This window comes from Typopeltis vanoorti, chromosome 16 (genome assembly GCF_054136105.1).
Source record: "Typopeltis vanoorti isolate ZY-2024b chromosome 16, IOZ_Tvanoo_1.0, whole genome shotgun sequence".
NCBI classification, from domain to species: Eukaryota; Metazoa; Arthropoda; class Arachnida; order Uropygi; family Thelyphonidae; genus Typopeltis; species Typopeltis vanoorti.
The window spans coordinates 109,683,156-109,699,526 of NC_143564.1; the positions used below are offsets into that span (position 1 = coordinate 109,683,156).

Sequence of the window (16,371 nt, forward strand, 5' to 3'; positions counted from 1 at the left end):
ATTTTTTCTTAGTTGATCTCTTTGAATATATCTAAACAGTTGTTTTGGCAATGTAATGTTTGCCTTGGTGAACTCAATTATATCCATGTGTGCATATCTTTAGTTCTGTTAAGAACGTCAAAGTACTTTATACATTTAATCTCTTCATTTTTCAGGCAATCCGGTGTACAGTTCCGAGTTGTTCCTGCGACTGCTTTGCTCCCGGTAAAACGCAGATAAGGCATTGTGACTCATGTAAACACGGCTGGGTGTCGCACGGTAAGTGAGATTTTTTGTCGTTCTTTTAATTTAATATATGTGCCGTTTCATTTGTAACCTGTACTTACTCGTATAACGATGCCTATTCGACAATGTTGCGATATGGAAGAGAAAAGTATATTCTATAAACTGTCGACTTAGTATCTATCACCATTCGTTGTACGTATTCCATTAGCTAAACTGAAATCGACAATTGAAACAGATACATTTCAGATGTCTGCTATGTCTCCATGGTAACATTCATGAAACACGGGGAAAAACCTGCAAGTGGAACGTGGTTGGAAATGCTGTGAATAACAATGGAGGAAACTTATGGCAATATTGATGGGCGGAGGTAGCTGACCCGACACTGATTCAGTTACACACACACACACACACACACACACACACACACACACAAACGTTGTGTACTAGTGAAAAGTTGAGCGGCAGTAGAATCTTTCTAGATTCTAAGTGGCGTGTAAATATCACACGCACATAAAAAGGTATGTAACTTGTCATGGTAAAATGGACACCACGAATAGGGTGGAGTGTGTAGGAATGTTTCGTGTCCCAGAGTACTGATGTGGTTTGTAGATCACGTTTTCTTTCTCTACCCCCTTTTGACCTCTGCTTCACAAAGGGCCGGTTTAAGATTAATACAAAACAGAGCAAGGCTAGGTGGTGCACCCGATACCAACATTGTGATTGACAAACTCATTAACACTAGGCACTGCAACGGTTTCGGGTTGCAGCAGGTAGACGCCAGAGACCTCTAGGTGTAGGTGAGGCAAGGCTGGGGAGGAGCTGTGACTGCCGGAAGTCAAACAAGTTGTCTGAAGTCCGAGTGAAACAATAAAACTAATGGATTAGACGTTTAACAACCTAATCCATAATTTAAAGGAACTCTAAAGTCTTGCTTTGAAAGAGGAAAAGGCAAAATTAATGGATTGAGTATTAGGTAACTAGCACTCGATCATTCAGGCTGTTGCTCTAATGAGCCGGGTACCTTTTCAGTTGAAAGGAAACTGGATTGCGAAAGCCTCGGATCAAAAAAGAGAAAGTTGGGTTTCGAATGCATGTAGATCGGTAAAGGTAACGAATCGAAACAAGAAGAAACGTTAAATATTTTCTTAAAAATAGTTCAAGGAAATTGTGAGTGCAGTTGATTCATAACTTATGTTAAAAAAAAATTAAGAAACGAAATATTCTCTTCTTTATTCTTAAGAACTCATCGATTTTTTAAAACACTTCCATCATTTTGAAAGATTAACATTTTTACACATCTTAAGTGTGTATTTCGTTGTGTATGTCAGTTATTATCATAACAGTCGAGCCTACAAGCGCGATAGGTTTGCGATTGTAAATCATTAAAATTCCTCCATCTAGAATGGAGTCACTATATGTGTATACGGACGTACAAAACAAAAAGAGTGCTTGCATATTTGCAAAACGCATTCACAGAATAACTGGTTAAGGGAAGAAAAAAAAATTTGTCCAACAGCAAATTATCATTTCCTTTATTAATAAACTGAATAACCGAAGACGATATTTAAATTGTCTTGTAAATTTGAGCTGAGGAATGCGAAAACTGACATTGCCGAGATGGAAACTTTTTTCTTTTTTTTTTTGTTTAATATAAAGCTTATTTGTTGTCGTGCCTTGAATCCGTAAAATATTATAAGAACATGATAGCGAAAAACATTACAGTTCTTCGAGATAATATTTTTTCTATGCTGCAAATAAGCATTTTGGCAATTAAAAAGAGTGGTTTGATATTTTCGATGTCTGTGCAGTTATAACTGGGATAAAAATAACTTTTCTTTCCGTGTAACATTCAAATTGTGTAATTTGGGGATTTGTTTAAAAAGTAATGAATTGAAAATGCTTTCAAATACTAACGCATCCACTTTACCTTAGCTTATCTACACTCTTCGTCGTTTTGATATTAAGAAATATTACAAAAATGGCAAACAAATTTCTTTCAAATTAGCGGAGTTTGTCCTCGCATTAGTTGATAGCAGCATACGTTAATTAATTATTAAGAAACCAAACTTCGGAAATAAATGGACCATTTGATCTCTTAGATATAAGGAACAATACTAATGATTTCATAATGGTATTCTCATCAAGCATGGTTCAAAAGGTATTTTTCCTTATTATTTTTTTGGGGAAAAAATAATTATGGAATAAAATACCGTGAAATTGCATTACGAATTTTACTATTTGGAATTTACCAACTAGTCCGATGTCACTAAATTCCCTTACACTGAATAAATATCACAGATCCACAGAGGCAGCTAACTTTCTTTTTCCTTTTTTTTTTTTTTTTTTTTTTTGCAGCTTTGAAGAGAGAGAGCGAGCGAGCGATCACATACTAAAGCGAATCAATAAAAACTAAGCGTTAGAATTGATGCTGCATACACATGCATTCATATATTCTTTCCGTTAGACATCGGCATCGAAAGAATAATATGCCACAGAACTTTGGGAGTTCAAACAAGAGCCAGTGAGCGCATTTTAACAGCCACTACTAAAAAAAAAAAAAAGTGCCAAACAGTAATACACACACACACATTGACAAACCTCCTCTCATTACCCGAAAAGAAAACAGTAAATGTTGCCCATTGTCACTCGATGTGCTTGGGCAGGTAGATCAAAATGTCTTAGCACCAAGACGGCCCACTCTTAATAGCGGTTTGCTCTCCCTTGATCCGCAGCAAACACTGTCGGTATCGTAGCATCATTTTCCCCAAGGTCGTTAACGTACAACTTGTGACTGGGTGGGACGGTCAAGGAAACCAACTCAAAGGCCTCCCCCTCTCTCCCGTCATTGTTCCGTAAGTGGGTAGAAAGAGGCAGTCTGATGTTGCACGCCGTACCAGCTGTCGGATCATTCATCTTAACGGACTAATATCCCCGTGGCACTTATCAACGGAAGCTAATGGATGCATGCAGGTTTTTTTTTTAATTTTTCATAATTATCACTCGACCACTTTTCATCACCGCTGTAATGTTGAGACCAGATTGGTGTCGGCGTCTTGACGCTGCTGACGGAATTTTGAGATAGGCCGAGAGCTTAAAATGTTACCTGCAAAACTAACAAATCGATGTAGGACATATTATGTTAACAATCGGTGACGTCTAAGCTTTCATATTTTATTTTGGAAGGCGGTCGGTTTCGATTGGATAATTTGAATACATCGACGGAGTGTGCTTAACAGGAACACAAAAAAAGGAGAAATATTTAATGCAATCATTAGCGACGTTGCGCTTGATTCAGCAGAGCACAGAACCGGAATTTGAAAGCCCCTTACAAAGGAAGCTTGGTATTCGAAATTAGATGTTCTTAATGACAACCTAAGTCATGATTTCGATACGCTAATTGTTTCTTTCGAAAACTTGACAGTAGTTTGTATGTTATGTCAAGGTAAATGGAAGGTAAACTGTTACGTGAAGGTATGACTTGTTCCGCCTCTTAACCCGAACATACCTATGACACCACCCTTACACACGCGTGGAATACTTCAAGAGTTTTACTTTTTCTTTCCTTGTTTGTTTGTTATGTTATTTCGTTGTAAGTAGGCAAACTCTGCGAAGCGCACACATAATATAAACAGCCAGTTCAACCGAATTCAAACCGAATTCAAAAAGGCTATTTGCGATGAACCTAGGATTCATCCTGTATTTCTAGAGCTAGGAAAAAGTCTTAAAAATCAGTATGCTTCTGAAAGATTCCTGGAGGTTCGAAGTTTAGTAAATCTCAGGAATTATACTCACTAAATATCATACTTGTACTTTAGACTTTCCACTATATCTTGGACTTACAAAACTTAACGTTCAATAATCTGCATGCTGCAACAGATATTCCATTTGTTGACGCTGTCTACGGAAAAAATTAGGCAATCAGAGTTCTCTTTCATTGCTTCTATAGTTTCCATGCAATTAAATTCCTGGTATTCTATTAGTGATCAGTACAACTGACGAGCTAAATAATTGTTAAAGTCTGTTTCTGCTTTGGGATACTTCGGAGAAGTGTAATCTACCTTAGCAGATCATTATTGTAATATGTAGGCCTCCTCCTGTTAAGCCTAATATATATTCATAACGCACGTTCTGAAACCCAAAAAAACCCAAACTGCTTCATTCGAGGTTCTCGAATGAAGCAGTTTTTGTTTAAATAGATAAACTGTATTAGATATTAAAATAAAAGTGAGGTTTATCAGGTCTTTTTCAGACAAGTGTGAGTTATACAGTCTTAGACTTCGGCGCTGAGATTTTTCCCTCATATCATTGTTGATTTACCAGTACGTGAATATGCGTAAATGAGAGACAGAAGACTATTGGGAGAGGGTTTTTTTTAAAAAAATCGGTTACGAAAGTCACTTTACTTAACTGCTTTATGCTCACCTCACATGATGATTGAAAGAAAACAGTGTCATAATTTCACTTATGCATTGAAATCCAGCCCATCACATCATTTGTTTTTTATAAAGATGGGTTAATACTTTTTCAAGAAAGGGTAAGTTTTTCCTTCTTTTTCATGGACAAACATGGGACATTTAATACAGCTTCAGGCTTCCAATTAGCAAGGTATAGTCTCACCGTGCAATGAAATTCAAACCCACGGACTGTTGGTTAGAGAGTGGATATGCTGTCCACTCGGCCAATATAGCCGTCATTGAGCGACGGCGGAAGAAATAAAAAAAAAGTGAACCAATAATAAAATGTTCATACAATTTAGCATCCATCCGTAAAAGCCCGAAATTTTCACAAAAATATGAACATAAAAAAACAAAAAAAACATCGCCTTTATTTCCAGGTGAACTTCATTTTCATCGTGCAATATCGAGGGACCGGGACTTTGGAAATACTACAGAGGATTTTTAATCAACTTATTATATTTTCAACAAAGTACGAAGTACTTTAAGATTCTGAAAAGTATTTAAAACCCAACGCTATGGAAAACATATTTTACTTTTTCAAGACGAAGTAAGTTATTGATCTAACAAATGTTGAAAGTAATCCAGTGATTGACAATATTTTATTTTCCAAGTATACCATAAACATTTGATGAATGAGAATAGGACTTTCGTGTAGTCATTTCTTTCTTTTTATTAATTCTCTTGAAATTATTTTGTTTTATTCATTTATTTCCTCTCTTTAAGTAACGTGTTTCTAAATACAATTAATTATTTTCACTAAACGTCATTTAAATATACATTTGGATTAGCAATACAAAACTTCTGCAGGCTAAATAAACTCCGAGTCCTTAACTTGCGCCCATCCAAAGTTGTGTCTCGTGTTAATTCCTTGCATTTAAAACGAAGAAACACTAACCAGATACAATTGCTGGACCGAGAAAGGAAAACACCTGGCACACGGATACAACAATAACATGCATGAAACTTACTTAAGTGCATGACCGACTGGAGCGAATCATTCCAGCCTTATTGGCAATCCTCGTGGTGTTTGCGTACGTATCCCGAGTACAGTATAAACTTAACTGTTGGTAATCGGTTGACAGACATTTCAGAGGAAAAGGCAACAGAAATTGTTAACGTGCCGGAAAATATTTTGAAGGCAGTGTCGTCTCAAACAAAGAAGCGAAATCTGCCGTTATTAAAAAAACAAACATTGTAACGATTCGTGCAAATTCGACATTAGTTCTCAAAGCGAAAGAGAACAATAACAACGGACAATATTTACTAACAGTTAATGTAAGTGGGCTGTCAACATTCAATTCAGAATGGTCTGATATGGCCCATGGAAACTCTACAGGACTGGGTGTCACGATCCGTTTTGGAATTTGTGCTGTTTTGGAATTCGTTTTGGAAACATTGCATATGGTCTAACTAATGCATATGCGAAAGATCCTGACTATTCTTAAAGGTATCAGGTGCATTTCTCCGACATGTCTGTTCATAGCGACCATCCACGTCTTCATATCCATCATTTCTAAATTTCTAAGATGTGGTCCTACAGGATGATAAAGATCCGGTCCACAAGAGTTGTGGTTCTTGTTAGTTTCCAAAAACAAAACTCATCCTTCTTGCACTCAAATCCAAAAAAAAACAAAAAAAACTTAGCATTAATTAAGTTATTTTGAGAGTGATTTATGCATTGTCCACCGTCATGAAATTGACCGATTTAATTAGAAGGATTCCAGGTATTTCCAAACTGTTCTTGACTTCATATCCACGAGAGTCTGTTGATGCCATTCTACCATGCGTCATTAAGTCGGTGTATACTTTTCTGCTGAGTGCCTGCACGTACCTCTGTATAATATAAACAGCATAATAATCAGTTGTAAGTTGACGCTTATGGCATAACTACTATCCTTCGAAGCCTAGAACTTCAAAGATAAAACTTTACTTAAATATAAAGAGCCAATAGGCTTCATTTCGGCGATATAAACATTATTTAATACCCCCTTAATTTAAATAATCCAATTTTTTGCAAGAAATTTAAATAATGTTTATATCGCCGAAATGAAGCCTATTGGCTCTTTATATTTAAGTAATTTAATGGATGCACCTGTTTGACAACTCGTATAGCAGAGTAGTATACAAGTTCTTTTCGCTATACCCTTTGGTATTAATTTGGTCTAGCTACTCACTGATGAAGCCTCAAAAAGGGCTGAAACCGGTCTGGGTAGTGACCTCCCTCCATAATGTAATAACAGCATACATTTCCTAGGAAATGTGTTTTTACATTATGGAAAATACCTAAGAATAGCGATCAGAACTTTACCACCTTTGCTGCGAGTTGCCCGGTATTGTACTACGTACTAGGATCACTTGCATTAGCTCACGCTAGTAATCGCCGATACTTGAATAGTCTACTATGTTCGGCATGAAACTCTCTGAGTTTCTTATTCGGTTTTAAAACAATGTGGGATTTAATATCCCCTTAATTTAAATAAAACTTTATATAGTTTGATCTCTTGAAAGCATTCTACAGATTAAAATATATAAAGGGGCCCCATTAAATGTTTACTGCAATGATGGCAAAAATTATAACTAGACATTCTCATGAGTATTTCAATATTGTCATTGATATTATAAAATCCTTCTTGTAATACAAGAGACCTTAAGTGTTTGCAAACTTCTCAAAAGAAATTGAAAAAGAGTTCGAAGAATGATACATTTTTAGTGAAATGAGTCAAATTTATCTGGGACGAACCCGATGGCAGGACTCACATAATGCACTTTACAACTATTTTTCTCATATATTGTATTCATGTGTTTTTAGAACAATTGTCAATGCACGTGTCGGACCGTTTTTTTTTTTTTTTTTCTTGGATACGATGAGGAAGGACAAATACTAAACGATCGAGTTGTACTGGTAGGGATTTCCCGAAATTTCTGCTAGATATTTAAAGTTCACTTGAAACTATTTCAGACAAGTAAGTCCTGTGCAAATATCATTAAAAATAGGGCATGTATTGCCCCCATACATTATGACTTATTCGAGGTCACGTGTTAATTAATGACCTCGACTGTTTTATATGGCATAGTAGTTTGAATTAGCTGTGCCCGTAATTCAAGTGCATAAGTCTGTCCAGTAGAACTGCATTTAGTTAGAAAAAATCCCTTCCACCCCGCTTTCTTCAAAATATATAAAGAAATCTTCATCGCGATTTTATGGGATTCGCCTGAAAATCCAACTTAAGAGCACAATCATCTGTATACATTCTTATAATACTATTATATTGTCATTACCTTGCAAACGACAATTTCTTGCCGTTTGCAAGGCAAGAAACGTACGAAATCAAATGTTATCACTTTGTCTGCAGTTTTATTCCGTGCAGATGAGTAAACCAGTCCCTTCTCTTTCACCTAGAAAGAGCTTCAGGTTCACCATTGGAATGCGAAACTATTTTTGCGAATTATATTCTGTCTTACTGAGCTGTAATTTGAAATCTATTAACTTTAAATGAAAATTGAACTCACGTAAATAAGGTTCAAAAATCAATTGAAAATACTAAATATTGTGTACAAAACTGCATAATTATGAAGTAATATTTTTGCATGAATTTCGTATATTAAAATTCTTAATATAAAAAAGCAGTTTGTAATTTCTTAATGTGGCACTTCTCCGTCACATGGTCGTGCCTCTAAAATATCTTCAGAATATAACATTTCATGGAGTCGATTCGTCCTTGTAGTGCGTGTTGTGTTACTGAGATAATGCTAACGTAGAGAATGGCAAGCAAAATGTAAACTTTCCCATTCCTCCAGTTAATATTTCAAGACAGTTCATCTACACGTCAGATCGTAACCATAGCAGCAGCAGCACTGTATACCGATCTTCATTGAAATGAAGCACCAATGGTAATAGTTTAGAGGAACGTATTGATGAGTTAAGAAGATGCCCTTTTCCAAATGCTTAACAAAACTGATAATCAATTGAAAGAAAACCAATCCCTGGTGTTGTTTTAATGAACTCTATATGCCAAAGACATCAACGAAGCGATCAGAGAGGATGCAATTTGTGACGATAATCAGTTGCAATCACCATTCTCAAGTTTTATTGCATTATTTTTGTTCCCTTTATTCTCACAAAAATCCGTGCAACCAAATTCTAATATGGCTGTGATGAAATGGTTATTCAACATTGAACGAAATTTAGAACAACTATATTGGCCAACACGGTTTAAATTTTATCTTTATTTCTCTATAGAAAAGTCTGCCAGCAAATAATGCTGCGAAGAAAGTCCTAAAATGTTCTGCGTAATTTTATAAACTTGGCCAATTTTATACAATAATATGAAACTATTTTTCACATTCATTCAAAAATTCGATTTAGGTGAAATCTGCTCCTTTGGAAGCAAATTTTTTGTTTATTTCCAAATTGCTGAATTGGATGATGTTTTCAGTCGTGCAACTAAATCTTCTGCTAACGAGAGTAGTTATCTTACTGCAAGCTAGCGAAAGACTTTTTAATAACTATACAAATAATTCTGTCAATAAAAATTATTTGCGCGACAAGTTTTTATGGAGTAGAAAACTTTTAGTGCTCTAAGTACCATGATGGGTAGAAGACTGAAAAGAAAAATGATACTATTCTAGAAGCTTAAATTTCTGAATATTGAAGATTTCAGGGATTATGTATGTAGGAAGAGTATTCCAGAAAACACGAAAAAGGAAATTACTGAGCGATACATCAGAAGAATGTGCATGGAAAGTCATATTACAGAAACTTACCAGGTGTATGATAAGTAAAAATAATCCTGATTAATCTAAATGTTGTGCTATGCCTTATAAAGATAAGGTCTATAATTTTATAAAGGGATTGTTTTCAAAAGTTAGGCCACATTGTGAAAATGTAGTTGGTTCTGTCTGAATTTACTACCGAAGCAACTCATGCTATGAGGCCAGTGTAATGTCTGCTAATGTGTGTTCTTGTGACTGATTTGACGTTACCACCCATATGAACCCGTGGTTTGTCTAGAGATCAGGGGATTATCGAAAAATGTGTGCAGTGCAGGATTTGTCAAGAAAAAAAAAAGAAGAAAGTTTAACATGCTATTTGAACCAAAACGGATAAATCTGCAGTTGAGGTGTAAAGATCATTGATGCATAGAGAAAACTATAGATGCAAAAGCAGTCTTTGGTTTACTCTAATATTCATTTTAAAAAATCAGAATAGAAGTGTATCATCTATTTCCTCCAAATGGCGGCTAAACAAGAACGCGGATATCCAGTGTAAAAGAGCCAACGCTAAATGGATCTCTTAGCACCGCTGACTTTCTCCGGACGAGCATATTGCACATAGAAAAATAAAACTTGTTTCTGCCTGAGATGCAACATTCGATCGACAAACAGCAGGCGTACTATAACTGGAAAAAAAAAATATATATGATTTGCTAAATATGTCTTACAATTTAAGTTTTTTGATAGCCCTCAGGCCTCACGAGTCTTAGCATGATGATGTTGATATGTCATTATTATTATGGAAGTATATCTAAGGAACAGTAATCGATAACAATTATGTAGACACTCTCCTAAAGTCAGAGCTCCATATTTCAGATCTGGCAAACAATAAAATTTTAAATTTCATTAAATCTGCTGGCCTGGTTGGCTGAGTGGTTAACGTACTCACTCTCACAAACAGGCTGTGAATCTCGGTAAGGTCATCGGGATTCGAACCATCCCCAACCACTAGGTGGGAGATGGATTCCATCGCCTGGTGTGAGAACATCTCTCCGCTTATTGGAGGCCTGAAGTGGCTCGAAAACGTTCTATGTTTAGCCTCTACAGGTTTTCCAGGCTGTAGAAAAAATCCTTAATCCACCAAAGGTTTCGTAAATTTACAAAAAAAAAAAAAAAAAAAAAAAAACTTTCGTGGATAGGAGCCGCATGAAAATAAATAAAATAGAATCGTATTGAACGAATAACACGGACTGCATATGTGCTCCTGCAATAAGCCTGTCCTTTTCCAAATAATTACTTATTCAGGTTAAGTTCTTTGGAATTGGGAACAACGTTACTCTGATTTTAATAACGTCCCTATTCTTCTGTGAAGGAACCACTGTTTCTTTTTGATTCTGAACAATAACTTTTCTTCTATCGTATTTATATATAACCTATTTCAAAAGCTGTACACTAAGTAAAGAATGTTATGAAATGCCTTTTTTAATTTTTTTCCCCTCCCGGAGTTCTTGCAGTTATCATTGTAAGCTATCTTTTTAAAGGCGGTTTTTACAATCCCTCCTCCGCCTAAGTAATACAGCTAAATGATTATCGCAATATGTAACTTAGATTAGAGTCAACTTATTTCGATTCAAAATTAAACAAAAAAAAAAATATTCATTTGTTATTTAAGAATGCATATCGCAATAGGAACGGACGAATGATATATTCCTGTTGAAAATGAAGTATTTATGGTGTAACAAAGTAGAAACGATTAAACTGTGAGTGAACTTCCACTTCGATATTTAACGAGATGTCAGTCGATTATGTCTTTTGATAACATACGAGAAACCTGTCACTAACAAGTGCATAGTTTCGCCCTCTATCGGTGAAACATGTTTCCGATATTATTCTCGTGGAAATGGACATCCATCTCCAATAAAGCTATTAAGTTACGCTCCTTCCCCTACCCCCACCCCGAGCACACGATCCTTTTCGTGTTGTGAAAAAAGTGGCAAACACAACATAGTCGGTGCGATTTCGACACGGCTCTTTAATATTTTCGCAGCCTCGAGCCTCGCCTTCGCCCTGTAAATTTGCGTCAACTCGCCGTTCATTTCCACGTGCCATTTGTCAGACCTTTTTCGCCGAAAGTTACCGGGTTAAAAATTCTCGTGTGTAAGATTAGGTAAGGCATATAAAAGGGGGACCGCACCAGCCATTGTGTCAAATTTTTCAAAGTGGCCATTTACATTATGTTTATCATGCATCTCCAAAGCCAGTTTTACAGGGCACAGTCGGGAATAATGGCTCTGTTGGCCAGGCAACTGGCTCGGCGGGGAACACCGCTTCTTTCCCTTGATTCATGGACTACGTTTTTGTTTTCTGTGTGGTTGGGGCGGAAGATGAGTGCCTCCCAAGTGAACAATTTGACAAGGCATTTCGGAATTCAGATTTATCGGTGCCGTGTGCAAATCAATTTTTTATGCAGCGAGCCGCTGAGAAATTGACAGTAGCAGAAAGTTCTCAAACCTCATTCCACTCCCCAAAGAGAGTCGGTGTTGCCGGAATGGACTTAGGGAAATGGGGCACTTAGCCGTCGGCCGTCTCGGCCTAACCGCCACCGGAGTCGGGGCCGGCAGACAGGCAGCCCGAAAATTGATGCCTGGCCAGTGCCTCGCCTGCATGGCTGTGCTTAATGATTCAGTTCCCAGGAAATTCCTTAAACTACTTTGTGGCTTGAGCGGTAAGATGCAGGGGACAAGGCTGACTTCCCTCAAAATTACCCCCAACCACTAGCGCTCTGCTTCGATATATAGACGAGGAAGGATTGTTCGTAAGGCTTTTTTTTTTCTTTTTTTTCTGTCGGGTCGGATTGGGACAATCCTTGGAACTAATAAGTTTTTTACGCTGTTACTTGAAAAGAAAAAAAAAAAAAACAGCTAGCACACAATCTTTATTTAATGTGCAAGGTCTTTTACGGCAATCGATCCGACGCAGTGACAGTAATAGATAGAGTATTGGTCCCTCTATGGAGAGGTTGTTCTGGGAGTTTTGCTTGTGGTTTCACGAATTGAAACTAAATGATGTTTAAACTGTTATAGTCAATTGAAAAAAAAACTACCTTTAACCAAGGAGAATGCTATAATTAGTGACGTCATTACAAGCGCCTTCAACATATGTAGGGTATATTTGATATTTTCTCCTGTTAATACCAGCATGTATATCCAGTTATTTGAGATCATTCAACAATTAATAGTAGTTCAGGGGTCATTAAGAATTATTCTTTCGAAAGTTATGAACCTGGGCATGTTTTACTTGCAGGAACTTCATCTTATTATGATGCATTAAAGTCTATGATTCTCTTTTATATCAATGAACAAATTAAAATACGTTTAAAATAGACTTCTTTTAATATAATTACGATATCGGAAGAGTCTATAGATATTATTAAGACAAACTGTTGGCAATAGCCTTGAAAATAGGAATAAAATAGGAACTTAGGCTAAAATAAACAAACTAAATTATACGAAGCTTTAAGTGGTTAGTGTGTATTCAATTCGTATACATTAGTTAGCCATTTTTCTCTCTCTTAATCCCCCCCCCTTTCCGAATGTGGTAAGCTAAGCTCGTCAACGCGAGGTCAAGAAAGACGCATAATACTAGTGTTGCTGACACACTATAATTTAGGAAATTACCATCTAAAATTGACAACCAGCTTCAGTGGAATTTCGAAATGTTGAAAACTGTCAGGAAGTGCGATTTTTCTATTACGTTATGTCTTTAGGCTAAATGCGTCAAATTTTAAGTTCCAGTAGCTGAAGTATTGGATTTGGAAGAAGAAAGGTATCACCATTGTTTAAGAATGTCTATTGGAATAACTGTCCACATTTCTTTCAGAAAATGAAATAGTATTTCGGATACTTTTTCATTCCAGTGACTTGCAGATTACTTCTTATAATAAAATTATAATATCAGCATGAGATCATTTCTGTGTTTGTATATTTTGTGATTGGGAAGAGTGCTAAATATGTGAGGATGTGCATCGGAAGAGAGTGAAAGGTGTGGAATTTCTCATTGGAAAAAGATGAAAGAGTTAAAGAACGCGAAGAATTGAACTTTAATAAATAAATAGGAAAAATATTGAAATCGTGAATATCATCAAGAAAAATCTTGTTGCATCGTGAGGTGAACATCAGCGATGAGCGCGTTCTTCAATGTCATCATGAAAAAGTAAATAAATTCCTTCGATGACGATTCCCACTTATCGACGTAAACGTCACGTGACAATTAGGTTATGATATAGTCCGTTTCATATTATTTATGACTTGCTAAAACAGTTGAAGTACATCCTATTGAACAAGATAAATAAGGGGAATCGCTGAGGTCGTCCCTAAGGCTGTAGATCCTTGATAGCATAGGTGGGTCCCATCTTGCCAATCAATGGGTAACGACAAGAGGCCCACAAAACACCAGCATTAAAAAGATAGACACCACCTGTCTGTCGTGACATGACGCTAAAGTGGGCGTCGACTATGCCCGTTACTTGGAGCGACGGGTACGAGAATCGAGAAATATTAGACACGGATGTCTCTATACATGTAATAGAATACAAAGTATGGAGCGGCGAAAGACAACACTGTTTAGTGCGTAGCTGCACTGGAGGTCCCTAAATAAGTTCCACCAGATGATGTCTCTCACAACTGGCCGGATACTTCTAAACCTGAAATCTTTCGTGACCCAACTGCCAAATTTGAAGTCGTTTCAGGTGTATAGAATTCCCATTTGGCGGTTTCCCACTTTCTCCATGATGGTAGTGTGGTTTTTCTCAGTGGTGGGAGGATGGCGACATGATTGAGCGTATTTTTAATCATGATATTCATTGCTAGATCCCCTGCGTTGTAGCAATCACACATATACGACACAGGAATGACAGACTGTAAATAGGAGAAAGGTGTGCACAGACAATCTACGAATATATGTATAGCAGGTCTTATTACAAAACGGAGTGATACAGTTCACACACTGATTCTGCGGTATTTATTACTGGATTGTTGTCATTTTTATAATGTTGAACTGCGTGGAATATTTGGTCATCTTTTGCCACTAATGATAAAAGAAAAATTATTATGCGTACTTCTTAAATATTTTCTATGAAATGAAATATTTTATATGAAATGAAAGATGGCAACTGAAATTACCCGAAACTATTTGGCGAAATAATAACTTGTGGAAATTAGTTTGTCATTATACTGCTGATGATGTTCAAAGCATTTTACTCCTCTTAAATCGGAATGATCAGAGAACTCTTAGCTTTAGTCTCTTCGAACGTTGAAAATTGGAATAGATATAGACTTGTTATTTCAATATAGCCCCTATTCCTGAAAGTGAGAATCAAGCGGAAATTTAACGGACTTGGAAAATTTTGGAAGCAATGTCAGATAATTCTTCCTGTCGTTAAATTCAATTCAACATATAAGGCTCACACAAAGTTCACATTCTCTACATCAACTAGTAAATAAGATTGCTGTGTATATTAAGAATACAAACTTGCTTGAACCCATTAATCTCTGCAAGGGTATAATTATTAAGATCCGAGCTGCATGCAGAAAACCAGAAAATCAATCAATATGAACGGAAATAACCTTCATGCGCCGAGACCAATATATTGCTTATTAGTAATGTTTTTTCCCTACAATGGCAAAATCTCTCACTAGGAAAGCTGTAAAACTTTGAGCATATCATTACGGTATAGGTTCTACGCTGTGAAGAGAGAAGAACTCTGACATTTATCTTAAATAACCTGAAGTTGTAATCCTCAGGAAATGCTAAAAAGCGGTGACTGTCACCAATGGTAACTAGATTGGGTTCTTTATGAAACTTTTGGCGTTTGGTTTGATTGGAATTATTCTCGAAGTAACTTCGGCTATGAGACCAGTGTGTAATATTTCTTAACTGCTGGTTGTGTTCTCAAGCGAACTTACTGTTTTGTGGGATAAAAAACTGGAACTAACCTTCGAAACTTCAACCAAAGAACTTTCGTAAACGTTCCTCGTATCTTGGAGTTGGAATCCAGGGCTTTCCAAACCGAATGGCAAATGTTGCACTTTGCCTTACGGGGGGGGGGCGCTGTGGTTTAGGAGAAGAGAGAGAATTACGGATACCAATTTAAAAGAAGAAACCATGTTCATTTTTTTTTTTCAATCGGAATACACTCGAATTATGATGATGCAGTCATTTTGAGGATTTAAGCAGAATGAGTCTGAAAGAAAACTTCTCCTGGAGCAAAAGGAAAAGCTAAGCGTTTCGGAAGACAAGGCAGGTATAGGATTCGATTATTATAGGAAATGGTAGAAGTAAATATTAATTCGAGAGGAGTTTAATCCTGTTCAAGGATCCATGTTGTTATCGATGCAGAAAAGCGAAAATATATTTTTACTTTTAATTTATGTAGTTCTATTTTATTAATTTTATTTATATTTTTGCGAGAAACAAGATGTGAATGCGTTTCATTTACCATGAAATTGACTTTTTTGTCCTACTTCCTTTGAAGAAAAACATGGATGTAATATTTTTGGCATTCAAGGTTCCATTTGTGAAGTTTTGGCTTGCATAAATGCATGGGTTATCATATAAGACGCGAAATGAAACTGATTGTCATCAGTGAAACGATGGATAGAATCTGGTCAACAGAAAAGAATGTTGACGTAAATGGAGAAGGTATTGGCAGCAAAAAAATAAAAAATAGCCTCGTTTCATCATTACTAAGAAATCTGAAATTAGAACGACATTGATCATGATCTGCGGTGAATGTTTCGCAAGGGAAACACCCACGCACTCTCCGAAGCAAATGTGGGTACTTCCTAAGAAGGGTTCCTATACTAGAACTGATCAGAAGCAATCGAAATGTCAAACAAAACATTGAGTTCCTCCAAACCTATCTTTGGCAGATGCCCAAAGAGGCGATTCACGTATGCAATAAGATCCCCTATGGAGC

The 16,371-nt window shown here is 36.5% G+C and overlaps 1 protein-coding gene across 4 annotated transcripts in view; it reads left to right on the forward strand.

Moving 5' to 3' along the window:
• The window catches only part of LOC150098259 (zinc finger protein basonuclin-2-like), a 543,553-nt gene that overhangs the window by 374,723 nt on the left and 152,459 nt on the right, over nucleotides 1-16,371 (forward strand). For all 4 annotated transcript variants that reach the window (XM_090406426.1, XM_090406425.1, XM_090406424.1 and 1 more), the window contains one exon: nucleotides 156-258. In XM_090406426.1, the coding sequence (XP_090262552.1) occupies nucleotides 156-258 (103 nt within the window). The remainder of the gene's footprint in view (nucleotides 1-155; nucleotides 259-16,371) is intronic.